The sequence below is a fragment of the Mus caroli genome, unplaced genomic scaffold (assembly GCF_978045245.1).
Source record: "Mus caroli unplaced genomic scaffold, Mus_caroli_1 scaffold_18, whole genome shotgun sequence".
NCBI lineage: Eukaryota > Metazoa > Chordata > Mammalia > Rodentia > Muridae > Mus > Mus caroli.
In genome coordinates this window covers 88714188-88735776 of record NW_028227273.1, presented here as the reverse complement: position 1 = coordinate 88735776, position 21589 = coordinate 88714188, and the positions used below count along the sequence as shown (strand labels likewise).

At 47.4% G+C, this 21589-nt stretch overlaps 1 protein-coding gene across 3 annotated transcripts in view; it reads left to right on the top strand.

Annotated features, from left to right (window-relative positions):
* Positions 1–21589, top strand: part of Arid1b (AT-rich interaction domain 1B) — a 354101-nt gene that overhangs the window by 286561 nt on the left and 45951 nt on the right. For all 3 annotated transcript variants that reach the window (XM_029471378.2, XM_021186013.3, XM_085832859.1), the window contains 2 exons: positions 236–415; positions 12609–12936. In XM_029471378.2, the coding sequence (XP_029327238.2) occupies positions 236–415; positions 12609–12936 (508 nt within the window). The remainder of the gene's footprint in view (positions 1–235; positions 416–12608; positions 12937–21589) is intronic.

Sequence of the window (21589 nt, the reverse complement as noted above, 5' to 3'; positions counted from 1 at the left end):
ACTACTGGTGTTCCAGAAACTCAAGTGAGAGTTCAGGTTTTCAGCCGCAGTTTCCTTATGGCGCCCGCCTACCCTCCTAGGCTCCACCCTTCGATTGAGTTGTCTTGGTATGTTTCTTTATGGGGATCCAGTGGCGTCATGCTTCTTGCCATCTACCCCATACAACCCCAGGGACACTGTGTACACAGAAGTGATAAGACGCCTGCTTTTGTGTGTTCCTTTGTTTCCCGTGTAGGTTTTATGACAGGCACACAGAGAAACCCTCAGATGTCTCAGTACGGACCTCAGCAGACAGGACCATCCATGTCGCCTCACCCATCTCCTGGGGGCCAGATGCATCCTGGGATCAGTAACTTTCAGCAGAGTAACTCAAGTGGCACGTACGGCCCACAGATGAGCCAGTATGCACCCCAAGGTAACAAAGCAAGATGCATGGTGGGAGGGAGCTGGTGGGCTTTTCATAGTGTGCCTGCAGTACACTTTTGTTTGCTATGGCGGATGAGGAGGGTAATGTGAACTTCATGGTGGTTAGTGGTAAGTGCTTGCTCACATGTGAGTGACATTCATTTAGGAGTAGACTGGGTACTGTGATGTAGCTCCAAATGCTGGTAGAGAAAGGCACAGCCATGTACATCCCCAGAACATCTCTAGTTTAAACTTCAGCCCAGTTTTACAGCCCACACACACACACACACACACACACAGGTAGCCCCACTAGGACCACAAGCTTCCTGCTCAGCAAGTGTGTCCAGTCCAGGATCTGGTCTCCCTTAGGTGCTACAGCAGATGTACAGTAGCTCCCACTCCCCTGACCCCTTGCATCCTCACAGAACACACACTGCCAGGACCGCAGGCCTAAGGCAGGAAGTGAGGAGGGAGTGGGAAAATATGCAGAGCCATACCCACGCATGCTGTTTCCATGGTGCCCTTCTGGAAGTGTACATGGGGAGCCCTGCTGTCAGGGCTTTAAAAGTGATAGATATATTTTGAAGTCACTTTGGTAGTGAGACATCTAAATTAATCCTGCCTGCATTATATTATGTGTACTGAAATTAATGGATCATTTGGGAAGACTGATATAACCTGGCACAGTTGCTGAAGTCCTCATATCTGAGAATGCCAGAACATTCAGAGTTAAGACAAACATCCAATTGCTTTGACCTGCAGCCAGAGCTTGACCTACACACAGAAAGCCTGTGTTTTGGTGGGGTCCATGTCTATATAGTAAACAAGCTGAGTCCTAGAGGCTGGCCAGCCAGCCCTTGGGGACTCCTGCGGATCAGCAAGTGTCCTGGAGACCCTGGCTTTCTCAGTAGTTAGTCCTTGTCCATCTGTAAGCAGTGTGTTTGGAAGCAGTCTCTGAGGTGTTCTCAGCGCTATCGGTGTGGCAGTTTCTTTACCTTTTGCTGCTTTATTGTGCTTGCTTTTCCACTGTTTCTGTCGCTAGGAGAACTCCTAGGATACCCAGTAACCCTTTCCAAATGTTCATTCCCTTCCTGCTTTGTTCATTCGCATGTTGGCAACATGGACGGAGACTTAGGGTTTGGCATGACTGAATTTGTAGCATGTCATGAAGTCTTCCGTGCTAATACTGCAAGCCTAGGAGTGGCTAGCAGCAGTTTGTAGCTAAGCTTAGTGGGCTCCAAGCCAGGCCACTGTGGGATCCCAGGTGCCTACCAGGCCTGAGTGGGCTCTTCACAACAACCAAAGCAGGGCTTCTTAGCTATTGTGGAAAGACTCTTGGACAAGTATTTGTAAATTGTGTAGGTACAGAATTGTGAGTCTTTCCTGAGACGTAACTGGACAAGGCTGAGCCCTGCTGTCAGAACCAGGGCTACCATTTGTGCTTGGTGCAGGACCTGCAGGCTTCACCTGAGAGCTTGGTGCTGTGATGAGTCTTTGGATCCTCTGAGTTCTGTGTGCGTAAGCCACCAGCTCTGTTATAGGAGCTGAGGTCAGGGAAGGACACTGCAGAGGGATGGATAGTATTAGTATTATTACTTTGTATTTAGTAAATCCTGTAGATTCTCCAAATGATTGCATTAGACAATCCTTCCTTTAAGAGCACAGGGTCAGGCAAATGCTCATACAAACTGCTCTGCGTCTTAGAAGTCCTGAGCTCCTCGTGCTGTGTCCTCTTCTCCCCAGGAGGACATTGTTTATGTAAATTGCTTCCTGGGCAGGGCCTTTTCTGTAACATCAATGGGGTGTATCTTCAAGAAGGCACACCGTTGTGGGTTTACTGGAACAAGCAGACAGCAGGGACCTTCTGAAGCAAGGCTGGTATTCCCACACCCACTGTGTGCTCCTGTGTAAGGAAGGGCCTTTGCCCAGCTTCTCCAGCTCAGGCCCACTGACCTTGTCTTCCTGTGGGGCATCAACACCACCATTCCTCCCAGAGCAGTGGCACTAGGGAGCTTAAATGTTCAGGCTCGGCCCATGTTCTTATCCCAGGGGCCTATCTTGTCTCGGCAAGCACTTAAGGATATGAAATGACACAGGCCATCTTGAAGCAGGGAATGCCCTGCCTGTGTGTTCCTCCTTGGAATGCCTGTTGAGCAGAGACCCCAGCACCACCACCATGAGGGATTTCTCCCCTCTTCTTCCTCACAAGGACTTACATTATCAGTGAAGCAGTTGGCAGTGTCTTCTTTTCAAAGGTTATAATAAGAAAGGCATGGATCTGAAAGACAGGTCCTCAGTCTCATCCCTCAGTCTGTCAACACAAGTGACTTTCACTTGGGGTTGATTTAAGGCATCTGGGGAAGACATTTTACAGCTTCTTTGGTGATGCCCATTTCAGTGTCAGATGAAGCACTTACCGAACCGATTATCCCAGGACACTGGGGCCAGATGTGGTGCCTCATGCTTACAATCGCAGCACTCAGGAGGCAGAGGCAGAGGCAGCAGAATCTTACTGTAATTTGAGGCCAGCCTAAGCTACATATCAAGATTCTGTCTGGGAAAAAGAAGAACAAAGCAGCACTTACTGTACACACATTTGAGTATGGGGCTATATGCTGAGCCAGGGGAGCAGACAGCTTTTCCCTGCTTCTCTAAGGGAAAGAGCAAGCACAGCCCAGGTACACGCTTCCCCTGATACAGTGACACACTGTTCTGACTGAGCCAAACCAGATGGGACAGGTTGACCCATGTGCTCTCTGTACCCACAGACAGAACCAGGCTTCAAGCCCAAGGTGAGGGATTGCAGAGGCTACTCTGGCCAGAAGCTCCCATCTCCTCCAGGGCTGCAGTTTGGTTCCCTCCCCCTGTGCACTGGGACAGCAAGTGTCAGGAGATGAGAGACTGATGCTTGCCTCCAAGAATAGCATCTTGGAGCTTTAGGAATGGAGAAGTATCAGAAATAGTCAGGAACCTGCCAAGCATGGTGATTCACAGCTGCAATCCCAGTGCTTGGTAGCTGAGGCAGGAGGATTGCTGCAAGTTTCTCAGCCCCAGACTACAAAGTGAATCTCCAACTCAAAAAAAAAAATCAATTAAAATTTAAAATGCACTATGGGATATTAGCCTAGAAACTTAGGATACCCAAGATATAAGATACAATTTGCTAAACGCATGAAACTCAAGAAGAATGAAGACCAAAGTGTGGACACTGTGCCCCTTCTTAGAATTGGGAACAAAACACCCATGGAAGGAGTTACAGAGACAAAGTTTGGAGCTGTGACCAAAGGATAGACCATCTAGAGACTGCCATATCCGGGGATCCATCCCATAATCAGCTTCCAAACGCTGACACCATTGTACACACTAGCAAGATTTTGCTGAAAGGACCCAGATATGGCTCTCTCTTTTGAGACTATGCCGGTGCCTAGCAAACAACAGAAGTGGATGCTCACAGTCAGCTATTGGATGGATCTCGGGGCCCCCAATGGTGGAGCTAGAGAAAGTACCCAAGGAGCTAAAGGGATCTGCAACCCTATAGGTGGAACAACATTATGAACTAACCAGTACCCTGGAGCTCTTGACTCTAGCTGCATATGTATCAAAAGATGGCCCAGTCGGCCATCACTGGAAAGAGAGGCCCATTGGACTTGCAAACTTTATATGCCCCAGTACAGGGGAATGCCAGGGCCAAAAAGTGGGAGTGGGTGGGTAGGAGAGTTGGGGGGGAGGGTATGGGGGACTTTTGGGATAGCATTGGAAATGTAAATGAGGAAAATACCTAATAAAAATATTTTTTAAAAAAAGTAAATAAAATAAAATGCACTATGAAGAAGAAATATGAAGGAGAATAGGAGGATCACTCCTGTGAGGTACAGGAGAAACTGTGTGTTAGAAATATATTGTAGTTGCTATAAAATTGAATTATTAAGTATACAAATAAGATGAAACAAAGCTAAATGTGTAAAAGTGTTTAATTACAGCATATTTTATGAAATAGCACTTTGCTCCCTTCAAGCAAATACATGTAATAACTACCCTTGCAAAGTATTTACAAGGAGAGAAGGCCTCAGGGACTCACTTCTGCAAATAGAAGGGAATTATGTAATTAACATTAATTATTAATGATGAATTTGGGCAAAAGAGGGCAGAAATCCATTTGATCTTCATAGCCTTTTACTTTGCTTGTCTTCCCTAGAAAAGCATCCTGCATTGACCATCCTCAAATGTTGTTTGTTTTCTTGTTTTTCAAAACAAGGTTCCTCTGTGTAGCCCTGACTGTCCTAGAACTCACTCTGTAGACCAGGCTGTCCCAAAACTCACAGAGATCAGCCTGCCTCTGCCTCCTGAGTATAGGCATTAAACTCGTGAGCCACCACTGTATAGCTCTCAAATATTTTTTAACAGCTGTCCCTTACTGGCAGGACCAAGGGTTTAGTCTCGGTTTGCCAGGACCAAGGGTCTAGCCTTGGTTTACTAGAATAAGCGGCTTTAGGCGAGTAACAGTAATTCTGCATCTGGATTCGCAGCAGTTGCCACTCGGGTAAGTACATCTGGACAGCACAGGCTGGCGCTGCTCCTGTAGTTTTATGCTTTTGTCAGTCGGTCTAAGGAGTTTAATCTCTAGTTACTTTGGAAGAGCTATCTTCAGAAAGGTTTAAGGCTTTCTTTAAGGTAACAAGACCCCCCTCTAAGTCTTGGATTTTCCTTCTTTTCTCCCAAATCCAGCCAAAGCAAATTCCAGATGATATTCAGCTAGAGTGTGCGCTGCTCTAAGACTCTGAATTGCATGGTAATTTTACAACTATTTCAGTTCCAGGGACGTGAGGTGTAAATGTCAGAAACTGTCAGGCGGATAGCCATTTGAGAGTCCCACATGGGCGCCCAGTGTCACCGTGACCCAGAGCTTCCAGCTCCATTCTTAAAAGTCCCATCTCTGGCTGAAGACTCGGTGCATTCTGCCCTCCCAGAGAAGGGGTGCACCTTGTCCTGCCAGTAGCCTGGTTAGTCTTCCAGAGGCCCTTCCTTCATACCCCGTCTTCATTTCCTCTTGAAACAGCTGGTAATATGCTTGCTATGCTAATCTTTGATTTTCATCCCTCAGTCTACCCATGTTGTTCTCAATTAAAGGAATGTCCGACCCTCAGTCTTACTAGTACTAAGGAGAAAGCTGAAGAGATCATTGCATTGCCAAAATGGTTAGATAACCGAGCCATATTTGGATGCCCAAATTTAGCTTGCATGTTATAGAACTTAAGCATGAATGTTTCTTAGACTTGATCATCATCGTGATTTGATAAAATTCTATAAACTGGGAATTTGTAGTGCAGATTAACTTAAAATGAAAACTATATAAGGCAACTCTACATTTGACTTCCATGAGGCTCCTGGAAGGAAAGCCAGCAGTGCTGAACTCCACTCCACAGGTTTCTAAGAATGTTCCCCCAGTCTCCTTTCAGGAGGATGTCGTAAGCGTCCAATGGTGTAGGTCGCGTTGCCTCTTGCCTGCCTTCAGCAGGTTCCTCCTGCTGCATCCCCTCTTCCTTGTGCCTGGTGTGGCCCCTCTGGACACAAGGACACAAAGCTCCTGCAGCATGTGGTACGTGAGAGCCTGACTCTCAGAATCCTTGTTTCTTGTTCAGGAAAATGGCGCTTTATACAAGGCAGGCTGTAGTGTGCAGTAGTAGTCTTTACATACACACATACATACATGTCACAGCCTACTGTTATGTCACCCCTCATGAGTACAGTTGGGTCTGTACATCGGGTAGGCACGTAATGCTGTGCCGTTGACTGTTCACTGATTCAGAACTCATAGCCGAGATTTTTGTCTGCTTCACGAACTCACAGTGCCTTGTAGCAGTCACTACTACAAACATTGCCCCCAGCAGCTGCCCTCGAGCGGTGACCGACCATTCATCACCCCATCCATAGTTGAAGCAGAACGCAGATTTCTGAAAGACACGGGCAGACCCAGTCTGCCCACCTGCCTGCCTGCCATCAGACTGGCACCTGGTTGCTGCCAGATGTCCTGGGCTTGGCATTAGCTGTCAGCATTCGTGTTTCCCTGACAGTCCAGCAGAAAGAATGACTCCTCCCCTGTGCTGCTCACCGCTCTGTAGATGTCTCTGTTTCTTCTTCCTGGATCCCATCACCAGGCACATGCTCTGTGTTACTTCATTGGCCCACCGAGGCTCTCTGTTCACTGTTGGATGCCCAGCAGCTGGCTCAGGGCCTGGCATTTAAGAGCCTCCAAAGAACAAGTTTTTGAATGACTGTTGCAAAGGCGAGGAATCCAGCACAGGCGTGGCTCCCTGCCTTGTGGGGGTGGAGAGACGGGGGTGAGGGGACTCCGCAGTGCCTAAGAGGCGAGTTGCATGCTGTGTCCAGTCAGTGAAACTAAGGCTAACTCTTTGCCGTTTCTTTCTTTCTGTATTGAGCTTGCATTATTACTTTGTAATTAGATTGGGGTCTTTGTTTGTTTTTGTTTTGAGAATTGTCAATAACACATGCCGGGAGGGCGGATCTTTTTAAAGTTGAAAGTGATATTGTAGTAACAAGCAAAGTTCAGAATGAGTATAAATTTTATAGTTTAAACAAGTTTTAAATGTATATTGACCTGCTAGGATACCAGTGTAAAGCACACTCCAGCATTGACTCAGTAAGATCAGGTGACTTTAATTTTCCACCTCCATTTGATGTCCTCTTTATTACTTGATCTATGGCCCAAAGATGATTGTGCGTAAATCCCAGTAGAAAGAGGAGTTTCCTGGTTTTGTTTTGGTTTTGGTTTTTTTTTTTTTTTTTTTGGTATCTATTTTTATTGTTGTTGTTATAAATACAGAAAGGTTTTTACCAGAAAAACACTTAAGAAAAATACTTAGTTATCTGTCATGAGCAAAGTGAAAATTAAAGCCATGTAAATTTTGTCCCATGCCTGTTAGAATGGCCAGGACTTTTGAACAGTTGATAATATAAAGCCCTGGCTGTCATTAGTAACTGCCATGCAGTACCTAAGGGCTGTGTGCTCCTGGCGGCTTCCTGTGGAGGTAAAATCCCACTTATGAAGCTTGCTCTTACCTAGGATCTTCCAAAAGAAGCAAAACAAAAATACATCCACACAGAGCTCAGTTCATAACTGCCAAAAAACTGCTAGCAACAGTTCCAGTGGACCTATGATCACAGCCATGAGCTGCTTAACACTGTGGTGAATCTGGGGTACGCTGCTGACTGACTACAGAAGGGAGCTTCCGGTCATGATAGCAAACCCTGCGTCCTGATTGCTCTGGTGGCTGTGGGACTGTATTTGCTTGTTACATGTAAGGTTTATTTCAGTATACAGGCTTCCTGTAAGACTGCTACTGAAATGGGGACAAGGAGCAAGGCAAATGCTTAGCCCTGGTCATAAATAGATGCATGTGAGTGGGCCTGCTGCCCACAGAGGACAGAAGGCAGAGCTACAGGCTGGGACTGTTCGGAGCTGATCCCGGGTCCTCTGCAGGAACAGTGCGCCTCCCTAACCATGAAGACATCTCTCCAGCCTGCGGAGAGATTGTTTATAGCATGTCACTCTCATGAGGGCTGTATAACCCAAGGTCTGGGTTTTGAAGCCTTTTGTCCTCCTCAGTATAGAATAAAACACACCCTTAGCCTGTGTAGCCCAGGCACAAGATCTCATGTGAGAGGAGAAGCAGTAGCTGTGAGAACAGGAACTGGAAGTATCGATTGTGACTACCAAACCCCAGCATGCTTGAGTCGGATACAGAATGATCTGTAGCCCTCCTGAAGTCATGGTGGTGACTTCAGTAGAGTAGCCACTGCTCGCTCTGTCTGGTGCTTGAATGTAACTCCTGCTGGGCTGAAATCTGAATTCATTCGTGACTGATTTTCCAAAGCTGGCGTGCCAAGATGAACCCACTTGAAAACGGTGGGCTCTCGGTCTTGGCTGCAGGAGCCGTCCAGCTGAGGTGGGTTGGCCCGGCATCTGCTGCCTTCATTGTGCCTAATGCTGCATCCATCTGTTTTCTGTCAGAGCCAGTGCCAACAAATTACTAATCTATTAGAGAAACATGGAAAGAAGACTGTGCTTCTCGCTCCTGCCGGTTCCTTTCATATTTTGCTTGGCTTACACATTTGGATTCTGTTTGCTAGAAGAGGAAGATGAGCTATAGACTGTGTAGGATAGGGTGTGGAAGGTGGCACTGGGGTCCCAAGGCCCACAGCAGCAGGCTCTGTGCTGCAACCTTACCTGGTCCCCGTTAGCATCACACCTCCCTAGTGACAGTGCCGCTGTGTGGACAAGTTAAATAACATGTGAAGGTCGTGCTGCCAGGCAGCATCAGAAGCAGAGCCATCAACCCCTGCTTATGCCTGAGCTTTACCTGGGAAACCATCTGGAGTCTTCAGAAAGTGTGCTTATCCCAGCCCACGGGGTCAGAGAGGAGTGGCTTTAAAACTTCACGTTAAAGAAAGAGGACTTCTAGTTCTCCCAAACAGAGGCACGCAATTCTGAGACAGCCCAACTGGCCGAAGGAGATAGATAGACTGAGGACACAGGGGCAGCATCAACACAGACCTAACACATGAGAGTCATGTGGCTGGCCCCACGCTTGCCTCATAGGCCAGAGTGCTTCCTGCCCAAGCTGGAGCCGCACGGCAAGTCAGCCCACAGTCCATAAAGGAAGGAGAGTATGGAGCAGGGCACAGGGCAGTCAGGAAGCTGGGCTTCCCCTCTGGGCTCATGGACATCCAGCCTACAGCAGCTTTTTGGTCCCCACCCCACAACGAGTGAGATCCAGAGTGGGAGAGCTCAGGCAGTGTGTCTGTCTCCCACAGGAAGCAGAGTTCAGCAACAGAACATCCTCCTCTAGTCAAATGGCATTGAGAGTATAGTACAGTTTGCAGTGTCCATGTCTAGATGCTTGTTTTTAAAGTAAGATTCAGTGTCATTTTCAAAATGAAAGACGTTCACTGGAGAAAAGGATTTCTGCCCACAAGTCATTTATAAAAGGTCGGGAAGATATGAAGTAGCCTCTAAGTAACATGTGGGTGCGTGGATCCGTTAGTTAAGTGCTGGCACTAGAAATGAGTTTACGTTTGTTTGGTAAAAATAAAGCTGAAAGGAAACTGAGACATGATGCTGCAGGGGAGGGGAGGAGGGGAGGGAGGGGAGAGGACAGGGCGTCCTGCTCACAGGGAGTGGTTACTGAGCCAGCTTTCCTGAGCATCCATCCAGGAAGGTGCTGCTTCTACAGAGCTAGTTGTCTGCTCCCAGAGGATAGAGACTCAGAAGCTACTTCAGAACTTTCTGGAAGGAGTTTGCATCTGTGGACATTTTTGCAGGTTTTAAGCCTTTTTAAAAGCAGTATTGCTTGATTATCTCTGTGCACTCTAGCTTTGCAAAGGTGCTGCGTTCTGGTGTGAGGGCCCACTGTCAGCCTGCCTCATATTGCAACCTTTATCCTCCTGTCTCCAGGCCCTCAGATTTTCATCTTTATCGAGGTCTTGGAGTCTGCCCTGCTTCTTTAGAATCCTCTCATGTAAACCTTCAGCCTTCATAATGACATTCTACTTAAAGGCAGTACAGTGTGGAGCCAGTGTAACGGGTTACGGACATGTCCCAGAACTGCTCTTTTCCAGGGGTCAGCAAATTATTTCCCTCCTTGTTTTGGCCCTGTTGTAAATATACACTTAGCAGAACTGTGTGTCTCCATGTGGCTACCTTGGAGCTATAGGCTGTATTGGCAGAGCTGAATAGTTGGGCTTGAAGTATTTACTGTCTGGCTCTTGGCAGACACACTGTGCCAGCCTGTGGTCTGCATGACCAGAGACCTCCACCTCATCCATAAAGAAGAAAGCTCACCCGCCATGTACCCAGTGAGCTGAAAGTGTCTTACTGCCTCAGGCCTAGAGGTCATTCTGCTCTGCACGGATTTAAGAAAACCTGTTTGAATGGTGCCATGGTGTGCTTCCACAACTATACTGTTTCTTAAGCATTGAAGAGGCCACATACAGTCCAGGGGGCCTGCACTCCAGGCCGCACTCACAGCCTACCTGGGTCACACCCTGGCTCCCCCAGTTACTTGGAACAGGTAATTTGGCCTCCCCAGGTCTTGAATCCCTCACCTCCAGAGTTAAAGCCTTCTGGCTCAGATACTTTCCCTTGCCCCTCCAGCTCCATGGTGCTCCTCAGTGGCTGCCGAGACCATTTTCCTGCTGCTTGTCACTGTCCTGACTTGCCTGTGCCTGCTTCCCTTTGCCTCTGCCTCATTTGCCAGGAACCCCTCCATCACATTTTGTGTTTGGGAGACTTTATGCCTAAGTGACAACCCCCAAGAGAATGATGTCAGAGGAAGAAACCTGGAGGCAGGTTTCCCAAGAGTCCCCAGTCAATAAGAACAGGATTCACCCCGTCCCCAGAGCCTGTCCTTCATCAGCACCTGAGGTCCCTGCTCCACTGCCTCCTGTGCAGAAAAAGCCCGCGGTGCCTCCGTCCTGGGCAGACTGAGCCTCTGCACATCGTGTGGTTTTGCTTTTGTGTTTTTCCCTTCGTCCTTTGCTGCCACACACCCCAGTGTGCACGGACCTGCATGGAACTTGGGAGCGTCCCAGCTGCGGACATCTAACTTTATCTCCCTGTATCTGGGAGCTGTTTCTGGCATTTTTATGTATTTGTTGTCATTAGATGATGGAAGAATGTTCTAAAATATAGTCAGAACAGTTGAGAAATTCTGTCCATAGTCCACAGACACTTTTTGTTTATTTATTTGTTTGTTTTATTTTACATTTGTATTATTTCAAAACTTTATTACTGGAAGACAGCATGCTTCCTTGGTTAAATACGTGGATTCTGTTTGCATGAGCCTCAATCCTAACCTCCAAACTCAGGTTTTCTTCATTTATAAGCAGTGATTGGGGTTAGGGGGCTGGAGAGATGGCTCAGCGGTTAAGAGCACTGACTGTTCTTCCAGAGGTCCTGAGTTCAATTCCCAGCAACCCCATGGTGGCTCACAACCATCTGTAATGCCCTCTTCTGGTGTGTCTGAAGACAGCTACAGTGTGTACATACACATAAAATTAATTAAATAATTCTTTAAAAGAAAAAGAACAAAGTCATGTGTTTGGTCATTGGGGAACGGGGGTAACTCATGGGGCAGAGGACACTTTAACCACTTGTCTAGTGCACGTTTTGGCTCAGCAGCTAACATGTGCTGTTATTATTGAAGTGGTACCATGCCTTCCCCTAATGTACATGGATGTAATTTATATAGGAGCAGTCTAGAAGAGAGGGGAGGTCTAGCTGCTCTGACAAATGGAGGCCCTGCAGCTGCCTTCCAGAGCCAGGGGTGGGAGGGGTGACAAGGGCTTGTGGCCTTCAGCTGGATTCCCACTTCTCTCCTCACAGCACCGTGCCCTGTGCTCAGCGTTGGGCCTGTACTTAGAGTTATAAGACATAGCACCACGTGTGTAAACCACGTGTGTAAACCAGCCACTCAGTCTGGAGTTGAAAAGGGTTGGACTCAACATCAGAGGAGAGCCATGTTGGACCAGTGAAGATGCATGTGACACCTTCCTGTGAGGTCAGGGAGGGTCAGTTATATGGCCCCAAGGGGCTCAGTGCATTGGCCCCACGGTCAGGTGGAGGTGGGGTATGGCAGGGTAGTCTCAGTGGCCTGTGGAACATACTTCTGGGTGAAGTGTAAGAGTGTATGGTGTCCAGGTCATTTGTGACATTTTGGGCTGGGAACCCTCTCTTTTCTGCAGCACAGGTATCTCCCAAGGCCTTGTGGCTGTTAGAGATGCTCTACTACTTGCTTATGTTCATAGCGCCTTACTTTTTTATTCCAAGACAAAGTCCTACTATGGTAGCTAAGCTGTTCTTGAACTCTCCCAGTGGTCCAAGCAGGGTTAAACATGTGATCCTCCTGCCTCAGCTGCCCATGTAGCTGGGATGACTACAATTGGCCAAGCTCCCAATCCAGCTTGCTGCAGTGTGTTCGAAGCCTAGCCTTTGTATCCCAGTGTTGTGGAGCCTGGGGGACTATCTGTCTTGAGGTGCCTTGGGAATGCAGCCACATCTGCAGGAGAGGGGAGCACAGCTAGGGAGCACCTGGGACGGGCATATGGATGTGTAGAATATATTTGCAGGGAATGTTTTCATGAACATTTAAATAAAAGGTTTTAACTTATCTTTGCTTTTTGTTTAGGCAACTACTCCAGAACCCCAACATATAGCGGGGTACCCAGTGCAAGCTACAGCGGCCCAGGGCCCGGTATGGGCATCAATGCCAACAACCAGATGCATGGACAAGGGCCAGCCCAGCCATGTGGTGCTATGCCCCTGGGACGAATGCCTTCAGCTGGGATGCAGAACAGACCATTTCCTGGAACCATGAGCAGCGTCACCCCCAGTTCTCCTGGCATGTCTCAACAGGGAGGGCCAGGAATGGGCCCACCAATGCCCACTGTGAACCGGAAGGCCCAGGAAGCTGCCGCAGCTGTGATGCAGGCTGCTGCAAACTCAGCACAAAGCAGGTATGCCTCTAACGTGAACGACACTAGCCCATCCTTTCCTCTAGTGTTCAAGGCATCAGTGCTTGGCTTTACATGTGAGTGAGACCAGAGCAGTATGTGTCCTTGTGGGAGACGACTTGAAGTGCCTATGACTGTAGGCAGAAGAACAACCATGCCTTGCATAAAAGGAGATTTCTGCTCAATTCTACTTCAGACAATTTGAGTTTTAAGCCAAAAACACTCCAATTTAACTATTTAACATCTAAAATATTGCGAAGGAAACAACATGCAATCACACACTCAGACAGAATTGCAACTCAGGCGTGAACATTCATTCGCACAGGCACTCACACACACACACACACACACACACACACAGTTATACCATATGATTCTCTGTACAATAGAAACTTTGCTCTGTTGTGGTGATGCGTGTTGTGGGGCTGTAAGAGCTTGAGGCCAGCCGCCAGCCTAGACTGCATAGAAAGTTCTGGACCCATCAGAGCTACACAGTGAGACCCTGCCCCCCACACACACACACACAAATCGAAATTCCATGTGTATACTTGTGTCCTGTGTGTTGGTCTAAATGAGTACACATGGAATTTTGTGTTTTATTGTCTGAACATTTTCTGTCCCAAGCAAAATGTGGTTGTTACAGCAAAAACAATGATATGGTAGAAAGTTGAAGCTGGCTGAGCAAAGCTTTGCCTTCTGTCCTTGATTCCAACCCTAATTCTTTTTTATTATTATTAGACATTTCCTTTATGTATATTTCAAATGCTATCCCGAAAGTTCCCTATACACTGCCCCCCCTGTTCCCCTACCCACCCACTCCTGCTTCTTGGCCCTGGCATTTCCCTGTACTGGGGCATATAAAGTTTGCAAGACCAAGGGGCCTCTCTTCCCAGTGATGGCCGACTAGGCCATCTTCTGCTACATATGCAGCTAGAGACACGAGCTCTGGGGGTACGGGTTAGTTCATATTGTTGTTCCACCTACAGGGTTGCAGACCCCTTCAGCTCCTTGTGTGCTTTCTCTAGCTCCTCCATTGGGGGCCCTGTGTTCCATCCTATAAATGACTGTGAGCAAAAAAAAACTTGTGTGTTTGCCAGGCACTGGCATAGCCTCACAGGAGACAGCTATAACAGGGTCCCTTCAGCAAAATCTTGCTGGCATATGCCTGGGTTTGGTGACTGATTGTGGGATGGATCCCCGGGTAGGGTAGTCTCTGGATAGTCCATCCTTTCGTCTTAGCTCCAAACTTTGTCTCTGTAACTCCTTTCATGGGTATTTTGTTCCCTATTCTAAGGAGGAATGAAGTATCCACCCATTGGTCTTCCCTCCTCTTGATTTTCTTGTGTTTTGCAAATTGTATCTTGTCAACCCTAATTCTTAATAATTCTTAAGTCCTTGAACTGCCACAGAATGGCATAATTTAAAAATATAAGACACAAAGATGAGCATGTTTTAGAAGGAGCAGAAGCAGGTCTGTCCTTTAAAAGGCACATTTGACACTCTGGATCACAGTGGTACTTTCAGAAGTCAAGAAAATTCTGGCTTGTCAGAGACATAAAAGCTAACTGTGCAAGCGTGTATGTGTGTACCTCTGTGTTAGTCTATGAACATACATGTATTCAAATGTGGGGAGATATCTGTGAACATTTGTAAGTTTAGATGTTTCTGAAATGCGTGAGTTCAACTGTGTCTATTGGGGTGTCTTATGTGGTTGCATGTGTTTAGATATGTTTAAGTGTCTGGTGTGGATGACTGTGAACATGTGTGAGTTTAGATGTGTTTATGTATCTGTGAGTATTTGTGAATTTGCATGTGTTTAGGTGTATATCTATGGATGTCTGTGAACATGGGTGTGTTTACATGTCTGTGAATCTGTGGATGTCTGTGAACATGGGTGTGTTTACATGTCTGTGAATCTGTGGATGTCTGTGAACATGGGTGTGTTTACATGTCTGTGAATCTGTGGATGTCTGTGAACATGGGTGTGTTTACATGTCTGTGAATCTGTGGATGTCTGTGAACATGCATGTTTAGGTGTCTGTGTATCTGTGGATGTCTGAACATGCATGTTTAGGTGTCTGTGAATCTGTGGATGTCTGTGAACATGGGTGTGTTTACATGTCTGTGAATCTGTGGATGTCTGTGAACATGCATGTTTAGGTGTCTGTGTATCTGTGGATGTCTGAACATGAATGTTTAGGTGTCTGTGAATCTGTGGATGTCTGTGAACATGGGTGTGTTTACATGTCTGTGAATCTGTGGATGTCTGTGAACATGCATGCTTAGGTGTCTGTGTATCTGTGGATGTCTGAACATGAATGTTTAGGTGTCTGTGAATCTGTGGATGTCTGTGAACATGGGTGTGTTTACATGTCTGTGAATCTGTGGATGTCTGTGAACATGCATGTTTAGGTGTCTGTGTATCTGTGGATGTCTGAACATGAATGTTTAGGTGTCTGTGAATCTGTGGATGTCTGTGAACATGCGTGTGTGTAGAGTTCCCTCTGAAGCTGATGTTCCAGGAATGCAGAGCCCCCAGTCTCATTCTCTGTTCTGAACACTGGCATGTTTCCTTGGAGGAATTAAATGGAGATCCGTCATTCCTTCCCTGTTCTGTCTTAGCCCTTTACATTCACTTCAGATCTCCTGACCCTGAGAGTCCAGCCCACAGCCAGCCCTGCCTGGCCACAGGGAATGTTTGAATAGACAGTCTGCTGGAGGCTGGCACAGCTGCTCCCATGTGAATGGCTGAAATGAACTGCCCATTGTTGCAATTCATAACACCAAGTTACTTCCCTTCTGTTAAGTAGGAAGTATGTGATTGCATCTGACAAGGCCTCTGATGGCACGGAGTGGGTCATGACCTGAGCCAGCAAGGCTGGGCCCCAACCTGATGAAAGTCTTGCCATGCTTCCTGAGTCCGTTTATAATAGAAATGCACGGGTTAATACATAGCCATACATTTGTTCTCTGTTTAATCAGCAGACCAATCCACAGCTTAACCTCACACCCTCCCCCGTTCAGGTGCGGCTGCTTGTATTGATTTCATTTACCTCCAGTTAAAACTATACTGAATTGATAGGTTGAGAATAAACATGAGAATCTTACTTTTCTCTCTCTTTGACCCTTTCCTCCACCTCTGTTGAGTTTTGCAGAGCCGCACCCCAGGTAGCCATATGGTCCAGTGCAGTGTCCTTTATCCCTGTCTGGAACCTTCTCAACTGTGTGTGGAGTAGTCCATGGTCAGGGACTCAGACCTGTGCTTCCGAACAAATCCACAGAACCTGTTCTTGTGTTTACTTTAGGTCACTTTAGGGCACTGCTTACCCCAGCCACAATGAGGCTGGCACACACCCCATGTTTTCTTCCCAGTACCTCAACTGTTGCAACTGCCAGGCTCCTGTGGTAATGAGCCTGACCAGGACTGGGCGGTAGCAGCATGCCCAGGGCTTGCTGTTGGGAGACCTGGGCATTTATGTTGAAGCTGTCATTGGAAGAGCTCTCAGCAGACCCACGTCACAGGGTCATCTTCCTATCTGTTGTATATCCATCCCATGGCAGTGGGATGGAAGCCTGTATACCTCCATCCAAGTCCTGACTGTGTCTGTCCTTCACCTGCCTGTGCTCCTTCTTGCCTGAGAAGAAAAGTGAAACTGTTAACTGCACAGAAGCCGTGAAGTCCCCTCTCTGCTCGAAGCCCATCTGGTGTCGATGTTCTGTGGAGGAACCTGCACTGTGCTGCCACCCTCAAAGCCCCTGCCCAGGAGCCCAGACACTGGAACAGTTGGGCTTGCTGCCTGGGCTGCCCAGGGCAGAGGAGAGACCTCACTGTTTTCCGAGCCTGCCTTGGAGCCAATGAGGCCTGGAATGTTTGGCTAGGGGAATCCAACAAAATACTCAAGAGTTTTCTGCCTACACAGTGGCGTTTTAGTCTTGGTGTCAGTGCAGTATTACAGACAGCAACAGTGCTGCTGTACTCTGCTGTGAAACTGTATAGTTAATAAACTGCATGTGTTACTAGGTGGGTTACTAAACAATAATATTAACAATATTGTTTGTATATATGTTCATTGGATCCTCCCACACCAACTTCCCCGTTCTTGGTAGTAAGGGACAGTGGACCATTCCCCAGCCCTGTGAACAGTAAACCCAGCTCTGCCCTCGGCCCTTGCTAGCCTGACGCCAAGCTTTCTCACAGTCTTCTTCCCCATCACATTGCAGACAGCAAGAGCAGAGGGTCATTTTGTCCTGGAGAGTCGTTAATTCTGTAAACATGGTCCTCCATGCGAAGCAACAAAGAATCCTCTGAGCGTGATCCTCCAAGTAAAAGAGCTATGAAGTGAGACAGACAGACGCATTCCTGGGAACCTGGCTTTTCCTCTCTTGCACTTTAACATGGTTCCTTCAGGGTCAGTTCATGAGTCTAGAGGAGCAGAAAAACACGTGCCATCAGCTGCTGAGCCACAGGCTCTGTCCTTTCCCAACTCAGGAGTGCTGTTTAGACCCACAAAGCTGGTTTGCTGCGCCTTGCCAAGCCACATTAAGCAGCTGTGTAAAATGAATTTAAATGACATGCATCAGAGTAAAATCTCTTCCACTGGGGCAGAAAATCAATGTTAGCTAACCAGCCTGAGAAGATCGACTGTGCTCCAGCCAGCAGCTTCCGGGAGCACTGCCTAGAAGACTGCACCTCCTCCTTAATTAGAATTGAGAGGAGGAGCAAAGCTGGGGCAACTGTGACTGTCTGCACCTGGCAAAGCCCCCGCGCATGAGCGGTGCCCTGCCTATCAACCTGCTGCCTGGGAAGTTACCGTTCATGTTTACAGTATCCTTTCTGAAAAAGAAACCCAAGTATAGTTCCTATTTCAGGCGCCCTCTGTCCCACTTTGCAGCAGACTGGCCTCCTGTGCCTGCTGGAAGAGTGCAGGCTGGGCTGTGGGAACCCAGTGTTTACACGGCTCTGTTCCTGTGGCCGAGAGCCCTGCTCAGTGCACCATAGCTGTCCCAAGCTGGAGCTCAGCGCCTCTTACTCTCTCTGCTTGTTTGGTCATCCACCCCCATGGATGGATGTCAGGTGAAACCAGTTTAGAGCATGCATTTCTTTTGAGGGGAGGGAGTGAACACTTAGCCTTTGGGGCGCCACCGTTTGCTATAATGTTCTCTTCATCACTCCCAAAGAGCCTGGAGCCTGAGAAAGAATTACAAAAAGACAAATTATTGATGAAGGTTGGAAGTGTGTGTCTAATTCAGCTAAGTAGCTAACAAAGAAGAAGGATCGTGTATAGCTGTTATGATGTGGACATTCACAAGTTGATTGTAAAATACAGAAGAAAATAGCAGTTTAGCTGTTTGAAAAGGGTTTCATTAATATCATTTTTTAGGGTGATTTGTAGGTGTATAATCCACCGGAATAAGCTACAAATATATAGGCTGTTTCTGTTGTTGATCTTTTGGATGAAGGAGAGGACCTGTAATAGAAAGTGGTATGGATCTGTTATGTTGAGCACATGATGGTACCCAAACATTCAAAGCTAATGACGTACAAGGAGTGGTTGTACTCAGAAAGGCTCTCACTGTGCATTGTTTTAAAGCATCAATAGTTAATGTGAAGGCATTCTCAGGAGTGCATCATCTGAGTAGAGTCTGCCAGAAGCTTGGGAAGACCTTGGCCCTGCTTCCTGAGGAGGCTTTGCTGTGAATCCTAGACACCTCCATAGCTTATAGGATGTTTTCAGTGACCAAGTCTATTATCTGTAACCTTGACAGCACGCGCAGTCATGTGAGAGAGCTTTCCTCAGCCCTACAATGTGCCCTGCCTCATTCCTTCATTCTAGGAAAAACCTGTGATTCTAAACAGTTAGCCTCTTTGCCAAATTTAGTAGTTGATACATGGAGCTGGGTCCTTAAGAATTACCTAGATGTATCTTTCTTAGAAGGTCTTCCAAGGAATAACCATGACTTTACAAAAGACTGACAAATTCCTGGGTCTTTTGAAACCAGGATGGTTGGAAGGAACTCCATTCCTCAATGACAGTCCCCCAACCCCCAGCACAGTATAAACGTTGCCAGCTTCTTAAGATGATGTCCCAGGTCTGCTGTTGTCTGAGAGATCGTCAGTCTGTTCTCATTGCATTGGCTCCCAAAAGAGCAGAGCTTCAATTACAGGCTCAGAATCTGGAGCAAGAAGGTTTTTGGACACTGTTTAGTCTCTGCCCTTTATTTTATGCTGGAAGGTGCTGATATTACTGGGGTCACTAGAGGTCATTGAATTACTGGCAAGGCATAGCAGATGCAAGGGCTGTCTATCTTGTCCCATGCGGTGCTGTCCCTAAACTTGGTGAAGGGGTGGACTCTTGCTTTGCATACGCCTTAGTCTATAAAAGCTATTCTGCTACTAGAAAATGAGCAAGACCATTCTCTCTGCAGAGGACTGAGCTCCAGTGGCTTGTGCTAAAGAGGATCTGGGCTGTGCACCGGCCTGGGGCCTGGGGCCTGGAGCATGGGCAGCATGGGACCTTGTTGCAGGGCAGGAGTAGGCCCTTACTGGCACAGATGGGTTGGATTCCAGTCTATTTCACCCTGTGGTTGCCCATGCTGGGGCCACTTCTGCCATCATTAAAACGGAGGGAGAAGCTGCTGAGGGGTGCAGGCCACATGCTGGACTTTGTCTGCTGTCCCTGGAGGAGTCACCATGGTCTCAACAAGCATCAGGGGGAGGAGACTCAGACTTAGTTTTTAAAAATAAATGAATGCTAGAATCAGTTTGTTAGAAGTCTCACTCTGCTTGACTAGAAGGCAGTCCCGCTGAGAATCCAGAACGTGAGCAGATAGACCTACAAGCAGGGAGCTGTGACCATGAGCTGACACCTCTGTCATCCTTCTCACCTCTCAGAAGAATAGATGACCTTTGAAATTACATGGTGGTCACTACACTATGGCCAACAACACAAGCATTTAAAGTGTGGAAGGAGCTGAGCTTTGCAAGACTAGGCGACCAGCAGCCTTCCTCTGTGGAGGACGAGCTGGACCTGATCCAGACAGAGAGATGTTAGTCTGTCTTTGCGGCAGAGACCCTTGGGCCTGTACTGGTGTGTACCACACATCTGCTCTCCGAGCAGCTCTTCTTGTTAAGACACACCATTCCTGTATAATTCATAGCCTGTGCTGCTCTTTGCCGGCAAGGTACTTTCTCAGTGTTTTGCTCTGAGGCTAGCCTGATGCCATTCTGCTGATGGACATGAAGCTGCTGATGTGGAAACACATTAATGGAAAGAGTGCATTAAAATGTCAGAGACCAGCTCCCCTCTCCTGCCAACCCCCCAAAAAAAATCCACAGCCCAAGCCCCTGGTTATAGTAAGGTCCCCGTGCTGGAGACAGTGAGTGATTTGAATTAACTAAAATTTAGCCCTTTGGATTTTGGAAAATTAGGTTTCAAAGTAATAGCTATGATTTGAAAAGTCGTGTTATGGAAAGACAAAGTGAACAGATTTCAAGGGCTGAAGTAGAGTCTTTATTTCAGAAATGAGATAGGAGCCTTTGTGTTGTCATCTAAACACTGAGCTTTCCTTCTTTGTCCGTTTTTTTCTATTCCAACCTTAGAATTTGAATGAATATTATGTCATTTTAAGATTATGATTTCAATTAACTCTTTCAGAGTTACAAAATAATTATGGAAGCTATAAAATATAAATCTTCAGATAAAAATATAGTAAAACATAAATTCTAAAAAGACTGCGTTTTCCTTAAAAGGTGAGACCCAGTGAATCAAATCAAAGGCATATCTAACCTTTAATGGACTTCACATCCATAATCTAATGGGTGATTGTCACCCCAGGCAGGCGGACGTGGGGGTGGGGATATGGTTTTGACAGATGTCCTAAGTGGTTCTGTGTACAAAGCCGGTTCAGCTGAGTGGGGGTACCCAGGACCCCCTGACCCCCCAAAGCACTCATGACGAGCAAGGGAGGGAAAGGGGAGAGAGCTGGGCAGGACTGCCTTCCCCATGCTGGGCATCAAGCCAGAGGCTACTGGAGGAGCTGCCCTGGGCAGGATTGGGAGGAGCAAGGTTTCATGAAAACCTGACTGTTACTCAGGCCAGAGCTCCTTTCCACAGATACACCCCCTCACTCTGCCTCTTGGTGTCTCAGACATCGAGGTCCTCCTCGTACTCTCAGTGGACAAAGGACCTGCCCCTTTTGTTGGCCTCTCCCAGCCTTAGTCAATCCTACTCCAACTATCCTTCCACGGAGGGCTCGGCCCTTGCTTGCTGGTGCTAAACAAGCTGGGCCATCCCTCTGGAGTCAGCATCTCCTCAGAGTTGGCACTGCGGCCAAAGCCTGCACTGTCAGCCTGCCAGGCTCTGGGGCAACACTGGGGGTCCTGAGCTGTTCTCACTGGAGACTGGAGGGGAGTCCCAGGAGTGTGCAGAGGGTGTGCTGGGGCTTGGTGTCCTGCAGTTTGGAAGGACCACAGGGAGCAACAGACTCTCGACTGCTCATGTATTATGTACATAGCTTACTATATTAAGGCCCTTAGGGTGTGACACACTGTGAGCCTCCCTTCCTCTGGTTCTTCATACCAGACCTGAACTTCAGTCACCCACCAACCAAGCAAGCCGACAGCTATAAAGCTGTAAGGCCCACACTGGATTACCTT